This window comes from Histoplasma capsulatum, assembly GCF_000150115.1.
Source record: "Histoplasma capsulatum G186AR genomic scaffold supercont2.9, whole genome shotgun sequence".
Lineage (NCBI taxonomy): Eukaryota > Fungi > Ascomycota > Eurotiomycetes > Onygenales > Ajellomycetaceae > Histoplasma > Histoplasma capsulatum.
The window spans coordinates 124,420-142,404 of record NW_025544809.1 but is presented as its reverse complement, the minus strand read 5'-3'; the positions used below and the strand labels follow the sequence as shown (position 1 = coordinate 142,404).

The following is a 17,985-nucleotide window of genomic DNA, read 5'->3' as shown; positions in this document are numbered from 1 at the left end:
AAAGGGTCAGTTGAGCTCTGTACAAACCTAAGCTGTTACAACCTCTTACACACCACTGCCCACCCGCGCCCACCCCCCCCCCCCACACCCCCTCACCACATTTTATAAACAATCAATAACTAGTAGAATACCAATAATTCAATTCCACAAAATAATTGCAATTATCACCATGACTAGCACATTGAAGAAGCATGTGAGTTTTAACTGATCCCTAACTGATTCTTGACTAGTATACTAAATAATATGCAGCATCAGTACCAACAATATTTAGAGATTGAAAAGGGAGAGCTGCCACTTCCAGATTTTGATATAACAGTGAGTTTAGTAAGAAGTTTCATTTAACTAGTAGCTAACTGGTACTTGATTAGAAGCAAATCAAGTTGTTTGTGGGAGAAGCATTCTGCCATTTCTCAGATTGCATGAATTTAGTAAGTTTTAATTGACTAGTTAAGGATTGATTGAAGACTGATTCTCTAGTAGTGGCTAACTAGTCAGATTAAAATGATCACAAACAATCTCAGAAAGTATATGAAGAAGCATTCTGAGGCAAGTGTTGTAGATGAAGGCTGGGGAGGTGGCATAGCATGTGACAATGTTGATAGAGCTTTTGATATGTGTTGATCTCACTAGTTGTGCAGTAGTACAACACTGGTTTATAACAAGTCACTAACTAGTGAATAGCATTTTACAAGACTATTATTGTAAATTACAAAAATAATGCAGTTGAAGTGACTAGTTCTGAATCAGTTGCATAGTTGAAAGAACTTGATACTGAATCAATTGCTGAAAAGAAGATGGAGCTGACTGTGAAGAAGATTCCTCTGTCTATAAGAAAGAATGACAAGTCAGTGAGTATTTGAACACTTATATTTGACTAATACACAGCTAGTGATTAACTGATTGCTAATCAGTTATACTCAACATAATATTATCTTAGTCAAAAAGATTGTGAAGAAGTGCAGACTTTCAATTCCATGCAAGATCTGTGAAAAAACTTGGAATTGTAAGTAATTAAATCAGTATTTTATTGATCAATAAGCAGTGGATACTGATTACTGACTAGTTATAGTTTATTGCAAGAAGTTTGAGAAGTGTTCTTACAAAGTGCTGTTTTTTTCAGTATTAGATGTTACTAGTGAGATATCAGTGGTGGCTGAGTTTTCAGAAGAGAAGAGAAAATCTTCAGACTTTGTTGAGAAGAAGATGAAGAAGAATGATGAGGAATCTGAGAAGAAGAAGAAGTATGAGAAAGCATTTGAGAGTGGTGATGAGAAAACTATCAGTGAATAACTGATGGATTATTGCTTCAAACTAGTAAATGACTAGTTATGTTTTTTTGCATTTTCTATTAATCATTTTTTATTTTTCAAAGTGACTAGTAGTCACTAATTGATATCTCATCAGTTATTGTCTCACTGATTTTTTTCAGAATCTATCATTGTTAAATTTCCTTATTAGTGCAATACTAGTCATCATTGGTATTACACTAGTTAATATAATATTTCATTTACCATTTTCAATAACTACTCATTTACTAGTGGAGACTAGTAAAGTTATATTTTAATCAAAGTATAGTTTTTCATCACTCAATGACTAGTCATATCAAATATGCAATTTGAGATTCTATATATATTTATGACTACATTTTCATTTATGAAATTTTTTAATATTTTTTTATAACATTTTTCTCTCTTATATATTTTTATAACAATTATATTGTTTTTCAAACAATTCTTTTGGTTTTACTAATAAATAAAATATATCTCTATAGTTTTTAGTAAATGACTGATTGACAACTAATATTTGACTAGTGAGATAAAAACTCTTGCTTCATTTTTTGCAATTTCAATTGAGCACATCAATTTGTTAGTTCTAACTGCTCAATCTCAGCTGCTTGATATTGAAGATTTATTTCTTGATTTTTAAGAGTTAATTCTTTCTCACAAATCTGTATTTTCTGAAGATTCATTGAAGCAGCTCATCTCAGAGATGGAACTGGCAGTTCTTGACTTGCACTGCACTAGTTAGTAACTGATCTGACAGCAGTAAGATACTATTTATATTAAACTTACTTGAGAGCTTCTGAATGATTTGACTGTGAATCACTGCTTTGTAATGATATAACAGATGGTGTATAAGAGCTCTGTTGATTTCTTTCTCCTCTTTCAGAAAATACTATATTAGCACTAGTAAATTACTAATCCTTAATTAGTTATTACACATCTTGATGAGTGACTTCTATACTGAGATTGAGATCAACTTCAAATATTGTCAGAAGAAGAGGCTCAATCTAGAAGGGAATTTTCCTTCAATAATTCCTCATCTCAAACTCATTTGCATTGTTCTAGTACTAGTCAGTCACTAATAGAGAACTAGTAATGCTAACTTATCTCACCTCTGACAATGCTGTTGAAATATCTTTAATTTAATGCATTGAATTGATTGTTATGTGAAAGATAAAATTTGTTGTATATCTTGAGCTGATCAACATCTCTGGCATTCAATGTCCAGCCACTAGTATTTGATTAGTATCATACTAGAAAAGAATTAGTGATAGAACATACTGCAATACAGTTTCAAGTAGAGATGCATATCATCTCTATATCAAAGATTTGTTATGAGTCTGTTCAACAGTATTTGTATACTTTTGAATTTCTCTATAAATTGCAGTTCTTATTAAAGAGCAATTTTCATTAAGCTCAGCTGCAATAATAGACTGCTTTTTATGATGTGCTCAGTTTGCAATCTTGCTTGACTCATTGTCTGAATGATATTATTAGTCAGTGACTGATAAGTCATTAGTTGGCAACCAGTCATGATATCTACTCACCAATCATTAAATCACATAGTTTCATATAGTCACTATTACTAGTACAAGTCAAAAGACTTTGCATGCAATAATGAAGATCAGAACTAATTGAACTAGTTTCAATTGTATGATCAATTCTCTGAAAAAAATGAATATGACAGAAGATAATAAGATTCTTCAACTGCCATTTCCATTCTCATTGCTGTGAATCAATTTCATTTACAGCATGTTCAAGATCTGACTAGTCAGTAACTGATAGAATATTACTCAAATATCAGTAACTAACTTATCTGTCATCTATTTTGTATTCATATTTATTACAACAGTATAAAGTTCTTCACCATGCAAATAATAAAAGATCATATTCTGTTCTGTTATATCTTTGACAAGTGTAAAAAGTCTAAGAAATAGATCTTTGTACATTGTAGTTGTTTCAGTATTGACAACAACATACAGAAGAGTAAAGACTAGTAGTTCATTTATTAGATATTAGTAAGATACTAGTCAAAGAGAGATGACTTACTTTTGTTTTGCTCTGATAACATTGTAGCAAGAACAATTTCATTTATATATTGATTCTGAATCTGCTTGAATGACATATCAATTTCAAATGATTTTAGTGTGACAAGAACCTTGATTTGTTCTTTAAATGCACAGAAAATCATAAATTCATCATTTGACTCATAAATATGCTGAATATAAGGCTATCCACATTATCAAGACTTATCAGTGACTAGTGGATAACTGATAGATGACTGATAGATGACTGATAAATGACTGATACTTACATTGTTATCTTGTTGATCTTGTTTATATTGATAGATAACATCTGCAAAATCTCTTTCTTCTGAACAGTGAAATAAATGCTCTTTATAAATAAGAGCAGCAATTTGATTCATATTTGCAAGACTTGTATGAATCTGAGCAAAAATATTTTTACTATATCTTTGACAGAGTTTCTTGATATGCAGAGACTTGAGAAAGAGAGCTGAGTTGATAATATTAGTTAAATACTAATATATGATTAGTGAGTCACTAGTAATATACTGAGAGTGAGATCTGAATCATTCATTCAGTGAATCAGATTGGCAATATCACAGATGATATTCCTTGATATTTATGATAAAAAAGATGGTGGATGAGAATGTATTTCATGAAATCTTAATATAATATAGAGTTTATTTTGCTGATCAACTGGAATAAGGATATCAAAAGTAACATCACATAATTAATATACTAATATTTCTTGCCTCTGAGCATGATCAATATTTAGAGTATACTAGTCAATGACTGATGAGTTACTGCTTATTGATTAGTAATAAACTTACTGCAATGAGTTCATCAAGTGCTTGTTGAAAATAAGCTACTGTATAACTCAGCTTCAATTTGTAATTCCTTTTCAAAAAGCTGCTTGAAATAGAAGATATTAATTCTAGCAGTTATTGATATTGAAAGAAAGAGATGAGTTGAGTTGTGAGATGTATAGTTCACACAGGCAATATATGGTTGGAAAATTTCAGCAATATTTTATCATGATTATTAGTCATCAATCAGTGTTCTTCTGATGAGTTACTAGTCACAAATGAACTTCTGAAATACTTACTGATTGTGTAAAGATTCATCATTCAGATTTGTATATTGAAAGAGTATTTTCACCACATATATAGTTTGAATCAAATCATCATTTTATACTATAGTACATACTAGTATAAGATTAGTTTTGTACTCATGACTTACTAGTAGTAAATCAGTTATAATATACTCAATTGCTGTTCAAATTGAAGATCTGTTTGCTTCAGAAGTCAGAGTGACTTGACAAATAGATAATCTCTGCTATAGAGTCTCATCAACTTTGATATATTGAAAATTCATCAAATCTGATTGTATATATTCACAATGTTGAATACCAGAATATTTATATCAATGTTATATAACAGATATTTATAGATATGATGAATAGGTCTTTTTAGAGAGTGCAATTTGTGACTTTTCATATTGAATCTATATGCACAGAGATATATTAGTCCCTCACTAGTAATATACTCATCATTCACTAGTGATGCATATCAATGATCATGGTTTTTGAGTGTCCTCATCATCAAGCAACTGTGTTTCAATGATATATGTATATCCATCTTCTGAGATTGCTGGATATTCAGAAATTAGACTAATATACTCTATTTTCTGTGTTGGAAGTGTGCTTGTACTCCAACAATCTGTTAAAATTATGGATTCATAACATGGCTTACTAGTCAGTAAGTAATCAAATAGTAGTAAATGACTAGTTTTACATACTGCATTTTCATCCAAAACTTCTGTATATTCCTCAAGTTGATGATCTTGATCTAAAACAAGATCTAATAGATCACTATCATCTGAGAAAGAATCAGTATTCATTTTTGCTGTGTGTATTAAAAGATGTATAAGAAGGTAAAAGTTCATTTTTGTTTTATCCTCAGCTGATCCTTTTTGTGCCAAGAATTTTATTGGGTCAGTTGACCTCCACTAGCGTAGGTCAGGTGAGTCACCCGAGGGGTCAGCCGACGTGTAGTCTCGCAAGACTCCAATCACGTGCATTATATCATCATTTTGATCAATCGGCAGAGCAGCTTGAACCTGAACTCCCAACTGAGTGCTGACCTCTCTACGGAGTATCGCAACAAGGGCCTCCATAAATAGAGTAGTAACTTGACGACGTGGGTTGCTTACAATCTCCCCTTCTGACCGGGTTTCGGCTTCAGCAATCACTAACGTATCTCCCTCTTCAGACCGCGATCAACAACCCATCAACAACCCCCCAACCCCCGCAACCACGGCTGCCTCCATGATGGTGCGGAACGAGGTATCGCCCCAGGCGGATGGCTATGGCAATGCTGCTATTGACTCTGGCGATAGCTACTCCTTCTCACAAAACACATTATCACCTCTCAGAATTTTTGCCGCCCGAATTGAAGTTCCACCCTACGGATTGGGGAAACAATTGTTATTTCTGCGATCGAGACCCGCCTATGAGGAATATATGGCTTCTCGGATTAAACAACATGTTGAAATTGGGATGGCTTTTGTGGACAGACCGCTTACTCAGCTGGAGACTGACTCCTTCGTTGAACAGGCCGTAAGCTTAACCACAAAACCTCGAATTGGGGCATACCTTGGCTCATTCTTGGGGTTCCTGTTAGTCGCAAAGCCTTTCTTCAAGAACAGTCGTCTAGTACCTTTTGCACAAATGAAGGGCATGGTAGATAGACCATTGATTATTAGAACATTACTTTGGCCGTTTTGTGTCTTCGCAGGGAATATTTTCGGAAAAGCAAGCGGCGCCTCTCTCGCAGTGCGAGATCTGACATCGGATCCCAGATTAACCCAATACCGGCAAGACCGCGCAAATCAAGATCCTCAGAAGGTTCAGAAAAGCCTAGAAAAGCTTGGGTGGAAGACTCGTCATACTCAGTCACCCCCACGTCGCCCTCACTCACAGCAAAATAAACCAGAGAAAGACAATGCCAGCCCAACCGCTGGATTCGAATCAAATGGTGATGATGACTCAATCTACTCTTCTACCCATTACGGACCTTCAAGCGAAATTTACGTAATGCAATCACAAGCAGATTCGAACATTCCGGCGCAATCAAATCCGCAGCAGTGGGACCCTTCGCAGCGGCAGCAAGGCGATTTGGGTAAATATCGACAGGGTCGCCAGATAATCGATAAAAGCGACGATGATGATGTCTTTGGCTTCAACTCCAATACAACACCTGGAATAGCAGGCTCAACAACCACTAGATCTCAGCCGTCAGGAAGTGCCTGGGATCGGCTACGCGGGTCACCCTCATCCACTTCCAGCCGCCCATCTATCAAGAGGGAAAGCTCAAGCTTGGATTCACCAATATCAAGCACCGAGAGTACACCATCCGATTCGTCATCAACACCTCCCGGCAGCTCATGGGATCGAATACGCGCCGCATCCGCGTTCCCTTCCTCCACGCCTTTCCAACCACAACCTGAGCAGTGGCCTCAGAATAAACCAGACAACTATGAAGATTCTACGCGACAATCGAAAGACAAAGCGCAGCGCGAGTTCGACCGCCTGCTTGAACAGGAGAGACAGAATATCGGTGACGGCGACAGCTATACTAAACAAAAAAGGGATTGGGGGAGAGGGTCATAGCGTGCTGGAGCTGATATTCCCTTCGACGTTTGATTATCCCTAACTTTATCCATAGAAGGGGGGATATTACCTATGAGTTGGGTTGATTCGACAGCTATGCATGTGTGTTTGCAAAGCATATATCCGCATCCACATCCCATATTTGTGTGTATTATTATCACTTTAGAATGACACTGAATTATAAATATTAGAAATGCATATATATCTGTAGAACGCCTTTTGTTACTGCCATGCGGGAAACTTGTGGCACGGATAGAAACATGGATATCAGCACCACGATGCCATGTAGATTAAGTGAGACAGTGAATGGTTCATATATTAAACTCGGTGGAGATGGGTTTGTGCACTACGGAAATGGAAGAGAACACTGCCACGATTGTCAATCAAAGCCACCCCAATTAAATGCGTCGGTCCCCTGAGAAGAAAATATCGTACGGTAAAGGAAAAAAAAAAAAAAACACCATAAACATTGATTGGAGGGGATATCAGAACGAATAAAGCGACGGCAGAGTTCAATAGAGAAGCAAAGGTAAAAGTGAAAGAAAACTGCTGGAATAAGGAGAAATAACGCGAAACACGAATTAGGGAAGATAAATCAACACTCGTTAGCAATAGATATTTTCGGAAATAAAAGAAATGTTAAAATGGAAATATAAATGTTCAGCAAGCATATCATGCGTGTTGCTTTTCACGGGATCATTGAGCAGCGAATTTTGGTTGCCCAACTTCGCTGATTTATGACATCCATATAATCTTTGCCGATGAATGAATAGGACATGAGAAGAATAGCAAAAAGGACTGAAATCATAATGAATTATAATAATGAGAAACACATTTTTACCGCTGACGGTCGCTTCCATCTTTTAAATTTGGCACAAGACTTTCATTTGATCCTAGCTCCATATCCCAAAAACATCACAACAGGAGTTAGGTTTTTATTTTTATTATTTCCCCCCATTTCCGGTTTTTCGTAGGTGTGAAGTCACTGCCGCAATTTTTTTGGTATTGGGGATATAGACTTGGGCCCTGGAGAGTTGTAGTTTCTGATCTATATCCTGTTCTCAATAACATTTTGTATCGACAAGCTTTCATACGGTGAGGGCGCATCGGATTCTGGAGGCCGAGTATTGCGACCTCGACTTGTACTACGCATTCTATCTGTAAAAGTGCGGATTTTGCTCGTGAAGTTCTCATTCACACTGCGGCCGCGCCGATGGGTGCTATCGCCATTGCTTTTCGAGGGAGAGAATCCTGACGCCTCGGCGATGGGGGAGAATATTGCTGGTGGTGGTTGCAGCCCCATATCATTCATCTTTGAGGGATTATCAATGGCTATGTTGATAGTACCCACGCCTGAAACAAGCGAGTTTCGTGAATCATACGTCGATGGCATTTGGATGTGGGTATTTATCATGGGAGGTGGTGGTGGCGGTGGTGGAGGTGATTGCAAATGCCGAAGCTCCGGCAGGAGAGGTGGTGGTGCTACATTGCCATTATTGCCATTTGATAGATTGTGGCCCATATCCTGTGACGTCTGTCGTCGGTGAGAGGATTTCTGAGCTGGCTTGCTACTCGGTATTTGTTGTTGATAATGCGGGTGGGCCACAATCCCGCGTGGTTTTCCATTGAGTTCAAGGTGTTCAGGTGGAGCTGAAGCCGACCGCGAAATATTGTATCCAGTTGGTCGATAAACAGCGTCACTTAGTGTCATAATATTGTCTGGGACTTCAGGTAGAGCAGGGGCATTGACATCGGCGTAGCCTGTGCTGTATTTTGGATGTCTCATTGCCCTGGGAGTTGCAGGTAGCCCAATCGGGACATTCGAGGGCCCACGTCCCGAGTGGTTGGAATCGGAGTTCGAATTAGCTGGTGATAGGTTTTTCCCTCCCATTCTTTGATTGAAGGAGCCGCTGTATGGGGGACTGTCAACCGCATTTTGTCGGAGAGACAAATTACTGCCACTTTCCCCCGGAAGAGGGATTGAGGGAGCAGAAGGTCGGCGTGCTAGGGACAGACGGCGAGCTTCCAGCTCAGCGGCTGCTAATTCCTTTCTTTTCCGTTCTGCCATAGATTGTAATGGCGGCTGATGACCAGTTTCAAAACCTGCGGTCGAGGGAGTTTCGTTATCGATAGAGTAGGCGTGCCTACGATGGCCCTTATTGCCATCTCCACTAGCGTATGTGTCTCGCAGTGCACTCGTTGAGCGGTCATGACTCTGTCTACTGTGAGAGCGATTGCGCTCTCTCCTGCGGTCTGGAGATGGATCACGGCGAGAACTTGTGCCACGTTCTGGACGGCGGTTCTGACTCGTGTGTCTCGATCGTACACGATGTTTCCTATCTACATTAACTAGCCGAAGGCCATTCTCAATATCTTGGCCACTATTGTAGTCCCCGAGAGTTGGAGACATTGGAAGTGGAGAAGATGGAGATCTAGGACCAGAACCCTCAGTCCTCTGCGAACTCCTTCCTCGTGTTGCAATGGAGTTATATAATGGATCTGGGCTATGGCGGCGCGTTGTAACCTGGCTAGACTTATCTCCAGCCCAAGAACCGGAACGATTGCGGAGTCGATGGCGGCTTTTGGACGCTGATCGAGTTCTGGATTTTGTACGTCTTCTGCTCCTATGGCGACGCCCTTGATCCATGTTCGATTTTGATTGATTATCAGTCGTGTCCCCAGTAGTATAGAGAGCCAAGTCATCCGGGGACATTGGGATGGGTGACGACGGCGATCTCTTTGCTGGTTGTATGTACCGCTGATTGCTTCTCCCATGGGATTCCTTCGAGTGTGGTCGAGACTTCTGCTTGCTACGGGCTTTGATATTAGGGTCAGTATCCGTATTTCGTCGTTCGCGTCCGATTCTGTGATGGCCAGAACGGTAGCTAGCTTCGTCTAGGCTACTGATATATTGATCAATACTTCTGACACTAGCATTGGCACTCCTTGTTGATCGTGCACTGGTAGTTGACATTGCTGAGCTATAGAAATTATCAGGTGTCGCTCCTCGATGCTGGTTTTGCGACATTGATCGGGGTATAATGTCGTAGGACATTGAAGTGTCAGGCCCACTCTCTGGGAAAGCATCCAAAGGAGGCCATGGCATATGGAGACCCTCAGCCTTGCGGCCATCCTTCTGTTCATGCGAATTCGTTCTACTCTGATTCTGTGCTTTCAGTGATTCGAATATATCATTTGGAAGGGGTGAAAATGGGCGGCCTCCGTCGGATCCATCATCACCGAGCAAAACAGCAGTTGTTGGAGTCTTTCTTGGGGTTTCAGATATAGGAGTATACCTAGCAGACGACAACAAAACAGGTTCCGGTGTGTCAACAGATTGGCGCTGTGCGATGGCCATGCCGGCGTTACGAGCATCCCTCTCTTTATCCGACCCTGAGTCAACGGGCGTTGGCAAACTTTTAGGGATACCAAAAGCTGGAGGATTTACATCGATTGGAGTTTCGCCAATTGATGGGAGGCGGTGTTTAGCATAGCTGTTCGGTGTTCCCGTGCGACCGATTCTTCCCATAGGTAATCTATGTGAACCAAATCCTCCAGGGGAGGTTGGGTCGACAAGTGCAGAATCTGCGATCGGCGTAATCCCGGGAGCATTGGTTGGCGTCCGATCCGCAGAAGTAAGACCAGGGAATTTGAACTGGCCATTAGGATGTGGGCTGAAAGAAGTGATGAGCTTCAGGGCCGGGCTTTTAAGATTGCCGCGAGAGGGTGGACGGGGTGCATTGGCAGTAATGGACGGCTCAGCATTCGTTGGCGTCGGGCCTCGAGATCTGGACAATTGATCTGATAAAATAGTAGTCATCTGGGCAGTTGGAGAGGCCCATGCTTCGGATGTTTCTGCATCGGTACAGGCAAAGCATCGTATAGCTAGATGTTGTTGGGAGTTTTGAACAACATGCTCACCCCATTTTCTTACTAGATACGATTGCCGCTGCCATTCAGAAGGCATTAATAAGCATGTCAAAAGAATTGCCTCCATGTACAGATTTCTTGATACGTAAACTTCGATGGCATCGTTGCAATCGCCCATTCCGAGGAGAACTGCTGCAGAAGCATGAATATCGCCTTTTGCCAGAAGCTTTTGGACCAGCGCTTGCCCGAGATGTTTGCTATGGCCCTGGTTTCCAAGCTGCGTTAACGCAAGCAACATCCAATCGCTGTACTGGCTAGAGCCTGGTCCCATCATTGACAAGATAAGGTTTGTGTCGATTTCTCCCAACCAGCGGGCGAGGAGAATGGCATGTTGGCTTCCCGGATTGTGACGGCGCACTACAAAAAAAGATTAAAGAGTCAATAAACTCATAAAAATTATCGAATGTCGTGATCAAATGGAACTCACACTCATCTCGTATCAGTTCATCAATATCTCCTTCCCATCCGAAAACAACATGGAGCATCTGTTTCCTAAGCTCATCCGGTGATAGATTACCGTCGTTTTGAGGGCGAGGGGGTTGGAACGGGACATTGTTTACACGGCTCCGGATGTACGGAAATAACTCCGTAATTGGCTTGTCGAGCGAATTATGGCTGCTGGTATTGCTCGCGTTCGGGAGATATTCATGGCGCAATCGTGAGGAGCCGCGAGCGTATGATCTCCTGGAGGAGGTAGAAACTGAAGAGGCATAATTCAAAGAAGTTACCGATCGCGATTCCGGAATTGAAGGCGCGGGCGAGCCCATTGAAAATGTCGTTCCGCTGTTGTAAGATCTAGATCGAATCGACATCGCACCACGTACACCACGATTGTACGAGTTTGCGGAGCTGGTCGAGGTGGTCTGACTTCCGGTTGACATAGGGCTCTTTAACCCAGCCCGTTGGCGGGCAAGTTCTAAGGCATTTGGCTCAATAGGTCGCCCTGATGACGCTGGGGACGGACTTCTCATTCTCTCGGCAATGCTGGTTTGATATTGTGCCAGATTTTGTGTCGTAAGTCCCGATTCAACTTTCTCTGGTTGTGCCTCGGTAGTTTGGCTGGTCAAGGAAGTAAGAGGGAGGTGCTGAACGTTGGCGACCATGGTAGGGTTTTCAAGATCATATTGTTGAACAGTATGATTCGGCCCCAGTGTGAACAGAGAAGCTGTTGATCCATAGTTCGCCAGGCCTCTCACTCCTTGTACGGTTGGCACTTGCTCGTAAGTTACGTGCTTTGTTCTTACATCCCATGCCCAAGTCTCCCTAAAACATATGTCAGCTAACGGAATCTGCAACTTAAGGATATGAGCATGAAAAAAAAAAAAAAAAAAAAAAATACCCTTCAGCATATTGAACAATTCGCCCATTCTTGGACCAAGCCAGCCATTTTGGTCCAGGTGAGCCATATTCAGACCTTTTCAATGATCTAATGACGCGAGGCGTTTCGTTGGCGGGATGCTTTGATACACTCCACACAAGTAGATCTCCTTCAACAGTCTGGCTGGCGAGCATGTCTGATTTCTGCTTGGTAGATGAGGCATGCCATGCCAATGAAACAATGGAGGAAGGGCCACGAGAGGTAGTAAGAGTATGAAGTATCGTAAAAGGTTGAATAGTAGCGATTAATATTGAACCATTATTATATCTATAAGGATGTTTGTTAGCGGTGCAATCCCAAGGATTTCTCTCAAGAGAGCATACCCAATCGCGTAAATCCGACAATCGTTTCCCGGTGCCAACGCAGTAATGGGATCGAAAATCGTGCGAGCCGACACATGTTCAGAAGTTGCAGGTTCAAATAGGATTACTTCCCCTTTCGTATTTCCTGCTAGCCAGTCAGCAATGACTCTTTTATTCTAACTTTTATTCTTTAATTTTTTTGGAGAATTTTCCCACCAAACGATACATTCCCATTCCGCAGCCAGGTTGCAACTCGGATATGTTCAAAAGAAGCAAATCGCGATATTTCTTGTCCAGTGAATATATCCCAAACAATTGCTGTCTGACTAACATCGTAGCTAACAACTAGCCTTCCAGCACCCCTTTCGCTAACATTGTCCACAGATATAAACTGGATTTTCTCCTGGTGGCGGTCAAACCGTCGCTCGATCGCCAGAGTATCATGGTGTAGACAGAGGATAGAAGAGCCCTGAGAGTAGAGAAACAGCGAAGCAGTGGAAGCACATGGGTCGAAATCGTCGTGGGTATTTATCTGGCTCACTCCCAGAGCACCCGAGGTAGATCTCGAGCCTGTAGACATTGCCTTGCGAATGACGAAGTGATCAGAGGACTATCAAACCAGCACGGGGATGCCAGTGTAGGCGTGTCTATACATGTGTCAGCGTCCTCGTCGCACAGGGTCGGAATTTATTTCAGGTGGAGAAGAAGAGAACAGGGGGGAAAGAAACAGAAATAAACGGTGAAGAGCAAGGGTTTGTATTCAACACAAGTTACAGAAATCGGGGGGGCAACCGCTAAGCGCAGAGAGATTACAAGAGACAGAAATCACAAACCCTCTCGAAAGGATTGTAGCACCAAATTCGGGGTTTGGGAAAGTGACTCCACAACTTGCCCAGAGAAATAACCGCCGTGTGAAATCGTAGCATGCGAGGCTAAATTCAGCAGACGAGCACCACCGAAGGGCGGCTGGGGATGAGGTTAGCTTGTACAAGGCAGTAAGGAATGGTAGCCAAGATCAGGAAGTCGGCGAAATTCAAACAGCAAAGTTGTCGATTGTGTATAAATGTCCAGAGAAGGTGAGCAATGGGGAGGAGGAGTCGGTGGTGTCTACAGAATACATGCGGATGGATAACGGACGACAAGCGACCATAATTATGTGTGAACAATGTTTTGTTCCATTCTCTCCTGGAAAAGAAGAAAAAAAAGACGCAAGTAGAAAAAGCCACTAAGAGCATGTGGTCCGTCCAAGTATCAATTGACACGATGTCTCCAGAAACAGTTATTTGCCCACCTCACGTCAGGTGGTGGAAATAGTGGGTAGAGGCTGGCGGCGAATGAAGGTAATGAGAGATGGCGGGGGAACAGGGGTTAGTGACTCGTGTAGCTCTGGTAAATCCCATACTCGGTCTCTCCACGGATTCAGGAATGAGCACTGAGGGGCCGGACAGCATCAACAATTTTGGCTCTCAACTCAGTCGAACCTATGTCGACGAGAGAAAAAGCAACACAAGCGCAAACGACAGGGATAGGCTGGAGGGCGTTGGCGGGCACATCGAATTGCCGGCGCTCGATATGTTTGCTTTTTCCGGCCCATCACTTTCAATTTTATTTTTGGCTACAAATGATTCAGCGTTTAAGAGCTTAAAATGTCGGCCATTCCATCCTTTCTTGAACACTTGCATGATGAGATATCAGATCTCAAATCAGGTCATATTTTCTCGCTGCCCGGAATAACGAGTGCACCTCCCTCCTTGGAACAGAAGGATTGGATCGTCAAATCCTCCTCATGCCAGGGCGTTGCCCCCTTGGGAAGTACAGCTGGTGGAAAAATTGCGGATTGGAGAAACGAAACACCCTTAGGTGAGACAAACAGCCATCGGAGATTCGAAGGCTGGATGGACTTGAATGATAAAGGAGCGATCGTGACAAGCATTAATTGCACAGAAGCTGCAGCCAACTGATTGGCAGGCAATGGTTTCAAGCTCGATAGATCGTAATCTTCCCAGGAATCAAACCCTTTAGTCCATTCGCTAAAATTCAGGTATTGGGACAGCAGAGTTTTGATTGCTGAGACAGAAAATTAAACATGATCGTGGTGACCATTGAGCTCCTCAACACAAGGACTAGACTATTATTGTGACACGCCGCAGGATAATCCGGTGCTGATGGCAACGATAGCAGAGAATGGCAGAACCCCGCCTAGGCACTAGTCTCGAGAGTATGCTGGCTCCGTGCTGGGCCCCTGGAGGTTTGTTGGCGGATGCTGTGTGCACGCCGCGCTGGATGGTGAAGATGTTGAAGAAGTTTCCAGGCAATCAGCGTGGCCAGGAACGATGTTAGGGCTGGGGCCTAGGGTTAGGGCCCAGCCGCTAGGGCTTCTCCGTCACGCGATTGGACAACTGCATCGCGCTGCTCTCGCCCTTCCTGCACGTTTCATCACCCCAATGGCCCCCATTTCGACCATGGCCCAATGACAGTCTGCCTACCCGTGACGGGGGCTAAGCCATGGTGCGGTGATTCTTGGAGGGACTCGAATGCCTGTGTGCAGCCTGGTGGGGGGCTGCTCACCCCTCCTGGGCGCGTAGAGGTTGCAGATGGATCCTCCCACGTTACTTCTGGCGCTGGCTGGCCGATTTTCATCCGAGAAAATGGTTTGTCTCCCTGACGTTCATGAAGAGTCCCATCTCAGCTTTGCTAGTGAAGCACAAGTGACGTTGATAAGGGCCCCAACAATCATATTGGGCACCAACTTGAGATGCCGATTTGATGGGCAGACAAGTGCCTCGTGGCGACCACTTCAGCAACCGAATAAAACAGCACGCTCCTGCGCCCAGATAACTCATGACCCAAGGGAGGTAGAGGGGCAAGGTTTATTTTCCAAGTTCATGCGGCCTGCTGGCCCGCACATTTCAAAAACGAATGGGTACGCGCATGGATCCTCTCAAGCCTCAAAAGCTCTATCCTGTGTACGGCACAGATCGATGATTATTTCCATTTTCTCAGCACTGCGTCGTCGCCCGTGGTCATACGAACCCGGTGCGCGGCGGATACCATCTGGCAATCTCCGCAACATCCATGGATCTTTTTCGCCCAATTAATCAGTCTCTTCAAGCCTGACGGACTAACCAGGGCCCGTCCCGCCCGTGATTACTCGACCAGACAACCATATAGATTTGTGTGATGATTAACTTTTTCTCAAATATATAACATATATCTATGTAAATATAGATGTGTGTGTGTGAATCTATGGATAAACCCTCTGTCTAGGATGACTCCACGGTTTGTCGCTCGCCGTCCATTTCTACAATCTGAAAGGAGGGCTTCCTCCGCGAACTCTTGGCTCCGTTGTTTGAGCCCCTCCTCGATCGGCCAGTTAGTCTGACCAACCAAGCCAAATTGTGTTCATGCTAAACGGCGCTCATGCTAACTAACCAAACTTGAGCTCCGCCTTCTCACGCATGAAATCACAGTCGCCTCCAGAGTCGAGTGCGCACAATCGTCGCAAACTTTCACAATTCAGTTAATGAGTAATGGAGCTGTTCTCCCCTGAGATATTGGCTCGTATGATAAATATGGTCACAAATTATTGATATTAACTAAATAGTTAGTGGAAAAGTTTTCATCTTCCCAAATCAGGGTCAATTAACTTGCAGCTTGTTCGCTTCATGATTACAAAGTATAAATTTTCTCCCAACACTCCACGATCGCCAGTTGCGAAATCATCACCAGAAAGTTCGACTTTGAGCATGTCCCTTGCAAGACGTCATCAGAATACTCGTTCTCTTAACCTAAAACAGGGTGCATTTTGCGCCACCAGGTTTTTCCAGGCCTCATACCTTCAGTCCTTGCCTAAGAGGTTCAACTAGCCCTCTCCTCTCTCTCGCAATTTTCAATAATGGGAACGTGAGTGACTACGCTCTTTGATTTGAAACAAACTTTTCCCGCTTCAACGCTCTCCTACTATATTCCATCAAAACAATCCAAGCTATGCCGGAAGATCATGTCATTGAATATAGAATATTCACCACAGACCATATCTGAATTTCGAGGTTGAGGAGAATCCTCATACATCCGAGCAACAGATGTCAGGAAAAATCCACGTTCTCTGTAGGCGGTTGGGAAAACTGTATGATTTGAAGGTTGCACCATTTGTGACTTACCATTGTTTTCATCTCCCAAATCAGCATCGTGCGCCGGCCCATACGATCTTATATGCAATAGGCAAATCCTCACGCTGCTTTATTGATTTCCCCTCCAGCACACATGTCATCTTGCTGTCATTAGTGAAGTGTTGCATTACGCCATTTCCAACTTATTGATGATATACCACTCACCAGAGTAGGGAATATGGAAATTTGGCACAGGTGAAAAGAAAAGGAAGAGTAAGATATATCGCGAAACTTCACTGCATGTTATTTGTTTTAGAAGCGAACCAGCCAAATGCGCAAATGAGAGCAAATCAAACTCTCCCACTGCAAGTACGCATTAAACACCGCTGATCTCCCTCGAAAAATGATATTAAATCCACAGCTTCGGCTTGATTTTGCATCTTCCACTTCCTTTTTGAGGAATTGCTCGCAGCAATATCTGTCCTCCTACATCCCACATTTTATTCCCCCCCAGAGTTAACTAGGGCAGGTAACAGCAGCCGCACGGTCTTCCGCAGCCAGGAAACTCGGTTGCGGCATCCGCATTACGTTGAAGGAGCTGTTGGAATGTCTCATGGAAGATCTTTCCGACGAGTTTCCAGATGTCCACAGAAAATTAATTGCCCCGTATCCTAACGACTCAAGGTGCAGTTCAGACATATCAATCCTTAGTGGATAACGATACTGATAATGACTTTGGAAAAGCAGTGGTTCCAAGTGGTCCTGGAAGCGAAGAAACGTCCTCAAAATCCACAATCCAAGGGAATTATGCCCCCATTATGAAAGCTGCGTAGCCTACGGCGAAAAGCTTGGTGTCCCAAATAATGCATCTGAGAGCTTTTGTGGACCCTCTGAGCTTAAACAATGCCCTTATCCCGTCCCCCCGGAGCCTATATCTAATTCGGAACCTGGACAAATCTGTGCTTAGTTATGCCTTCTGCCTCGAGCTTGAGGAACTCTTACCAGTACCAGTATATATGCTAGTATATATATATCCACGGACAAATAGCAGGTATTCTGATCTTGTTGATTGCGACGGTGGAAAAGAGGGTTCTCTCTACCACTTCATATTACTAGTTCTGTGATCGAACGAGAATTGGGGAACCTTTCATCTTTCCAATACACAATGGTCCTCCTGGAAACGATGACTTTACTAGGATAAGGGCCGCTTTAAGATGAAGGAATTGCCTTTTCAATTTTTATTGTTATTCACCAACCTTTTCGCTTTATCCGAAAATACTCGGTGCCAA

The 17,985-nt window shown here is 42.6% G+C and overlaps 6 protein-coding genes across 6 annotated transcripts; 5 read left to right on the top strand and 1 right to left on the bottom strand.

Annotated features, from left to right (window-relative positions):
• Positions 1-169: 169 nt before the first annotated feature.
• On the top strand, positions 170-1,290 carry HCBG_06279 (uncharacterized protein; the record flags this gene model as incomplete). The annotated part of the gene is made up of 6 exons (XM_045433328.1): positions 170-193; positions 250-315; positions 369-428; positions 496-586; positions 938-1,003; positions 1,070-1,290. The coding sequence occupies 6 exons, from the start codon at positions 170-172 to the stop codon at positions 1,288-1,290; spliced, it is 528 nt and encodes a 175-aa protein (XP_045285641.1).
• A 4,346-nt stretch (positions 1,291-5,636) lies between these two features.
• HCBG_06278 (uncharacterized protein) lies at positions 5,637-7,157 on the top strand (the record flags this gene model as incomplete). The annotated part of the gene is made up of 1 exon (XM_045433327.1): positions 5,637-7,157. The coding sequence occupies one exon, from the start codon at positions 5,637-5,639 to the stop codon at positions 6,975-6,977; it is 1,341 nt and encodes a 446-aa protein (XP_045285640.1).
• Positions 7,158-8,025: 868 nt separating this feature from the next.
• On the bottom strand, positions 8,026-13,167 carry HCBG_06277 (WD domain-containing protein; the record flags this gene model as incomplete). The annotated part of the gene is made up of 4 exons (XM_045433326.1): positions 8,026-11,264; positions 11,335-12,170; positions 12,609-12,732; positions 12,804-13,167. 4 exons carry the CDS (start codon positions 13,165-13,167, stop codon positions 8,026-8,028), a joined length of 4,563 nt encoding a protein of 1,520 aa, XP_045285639.1.
• A 1,066-nt stretch (positions 13,168-14,233) lies between these two features.
• Positions 14,234-14,548, top strand: HCBG_06276 (uncharacterized protein; the record flags this gene model as incomplete). Its single annotated transcript, XM_045433325.1, has 1 exon — positions 14,234-14,548. The coding sequence occupies one exon, from the start codon at positions 14,234-14,236 to the stop codon at positions 14,546-14,548; it is 315 nt and encodes a 104-aa protein (XP_045285638.1).
• Positions 14,549-15,181: 633 nt separating this feature from the next.
• Positions 15,182-15,768, top strand: HCBG_06275 (uncharacterized protein; the record flags this gene model as incomplete). The annotated part of the gene is made up of 2 exons (XM_045433324.1): positions 15,182-15,510; positions 15,717-15,768. The coding sequence occupies 2 exons, from the start codon at positions 15,182-15,184 to the stop codon at positions 15,766-15,768; spliced, it is 381 nt and encodes a 126-aa protein (XP_045285637.1).
• A 714-nt stretch (positions 15,769-16,482) lies between these two features.
• HCBG_06274 (uncharacterized protein) lies at positions 16,483-17,663 on the top strand (the record flags this gene model as incomplete). Its single annotated transcript, XM_045433323.1, has 4 exons — positions 16,483-16,490; positions 16,618-16,694; positions 17,254-17,380; positions 17,444-17,663. 4 exons carry the CDS (start codon positions 16,483-16,485, stop codon positions 17,661-17,663), a joined length of 432 nt encoding a protein of 143 aa, XP_045285636.1.
• Positions 17,664-17,985: the final 322 nt, after the last annotated feature.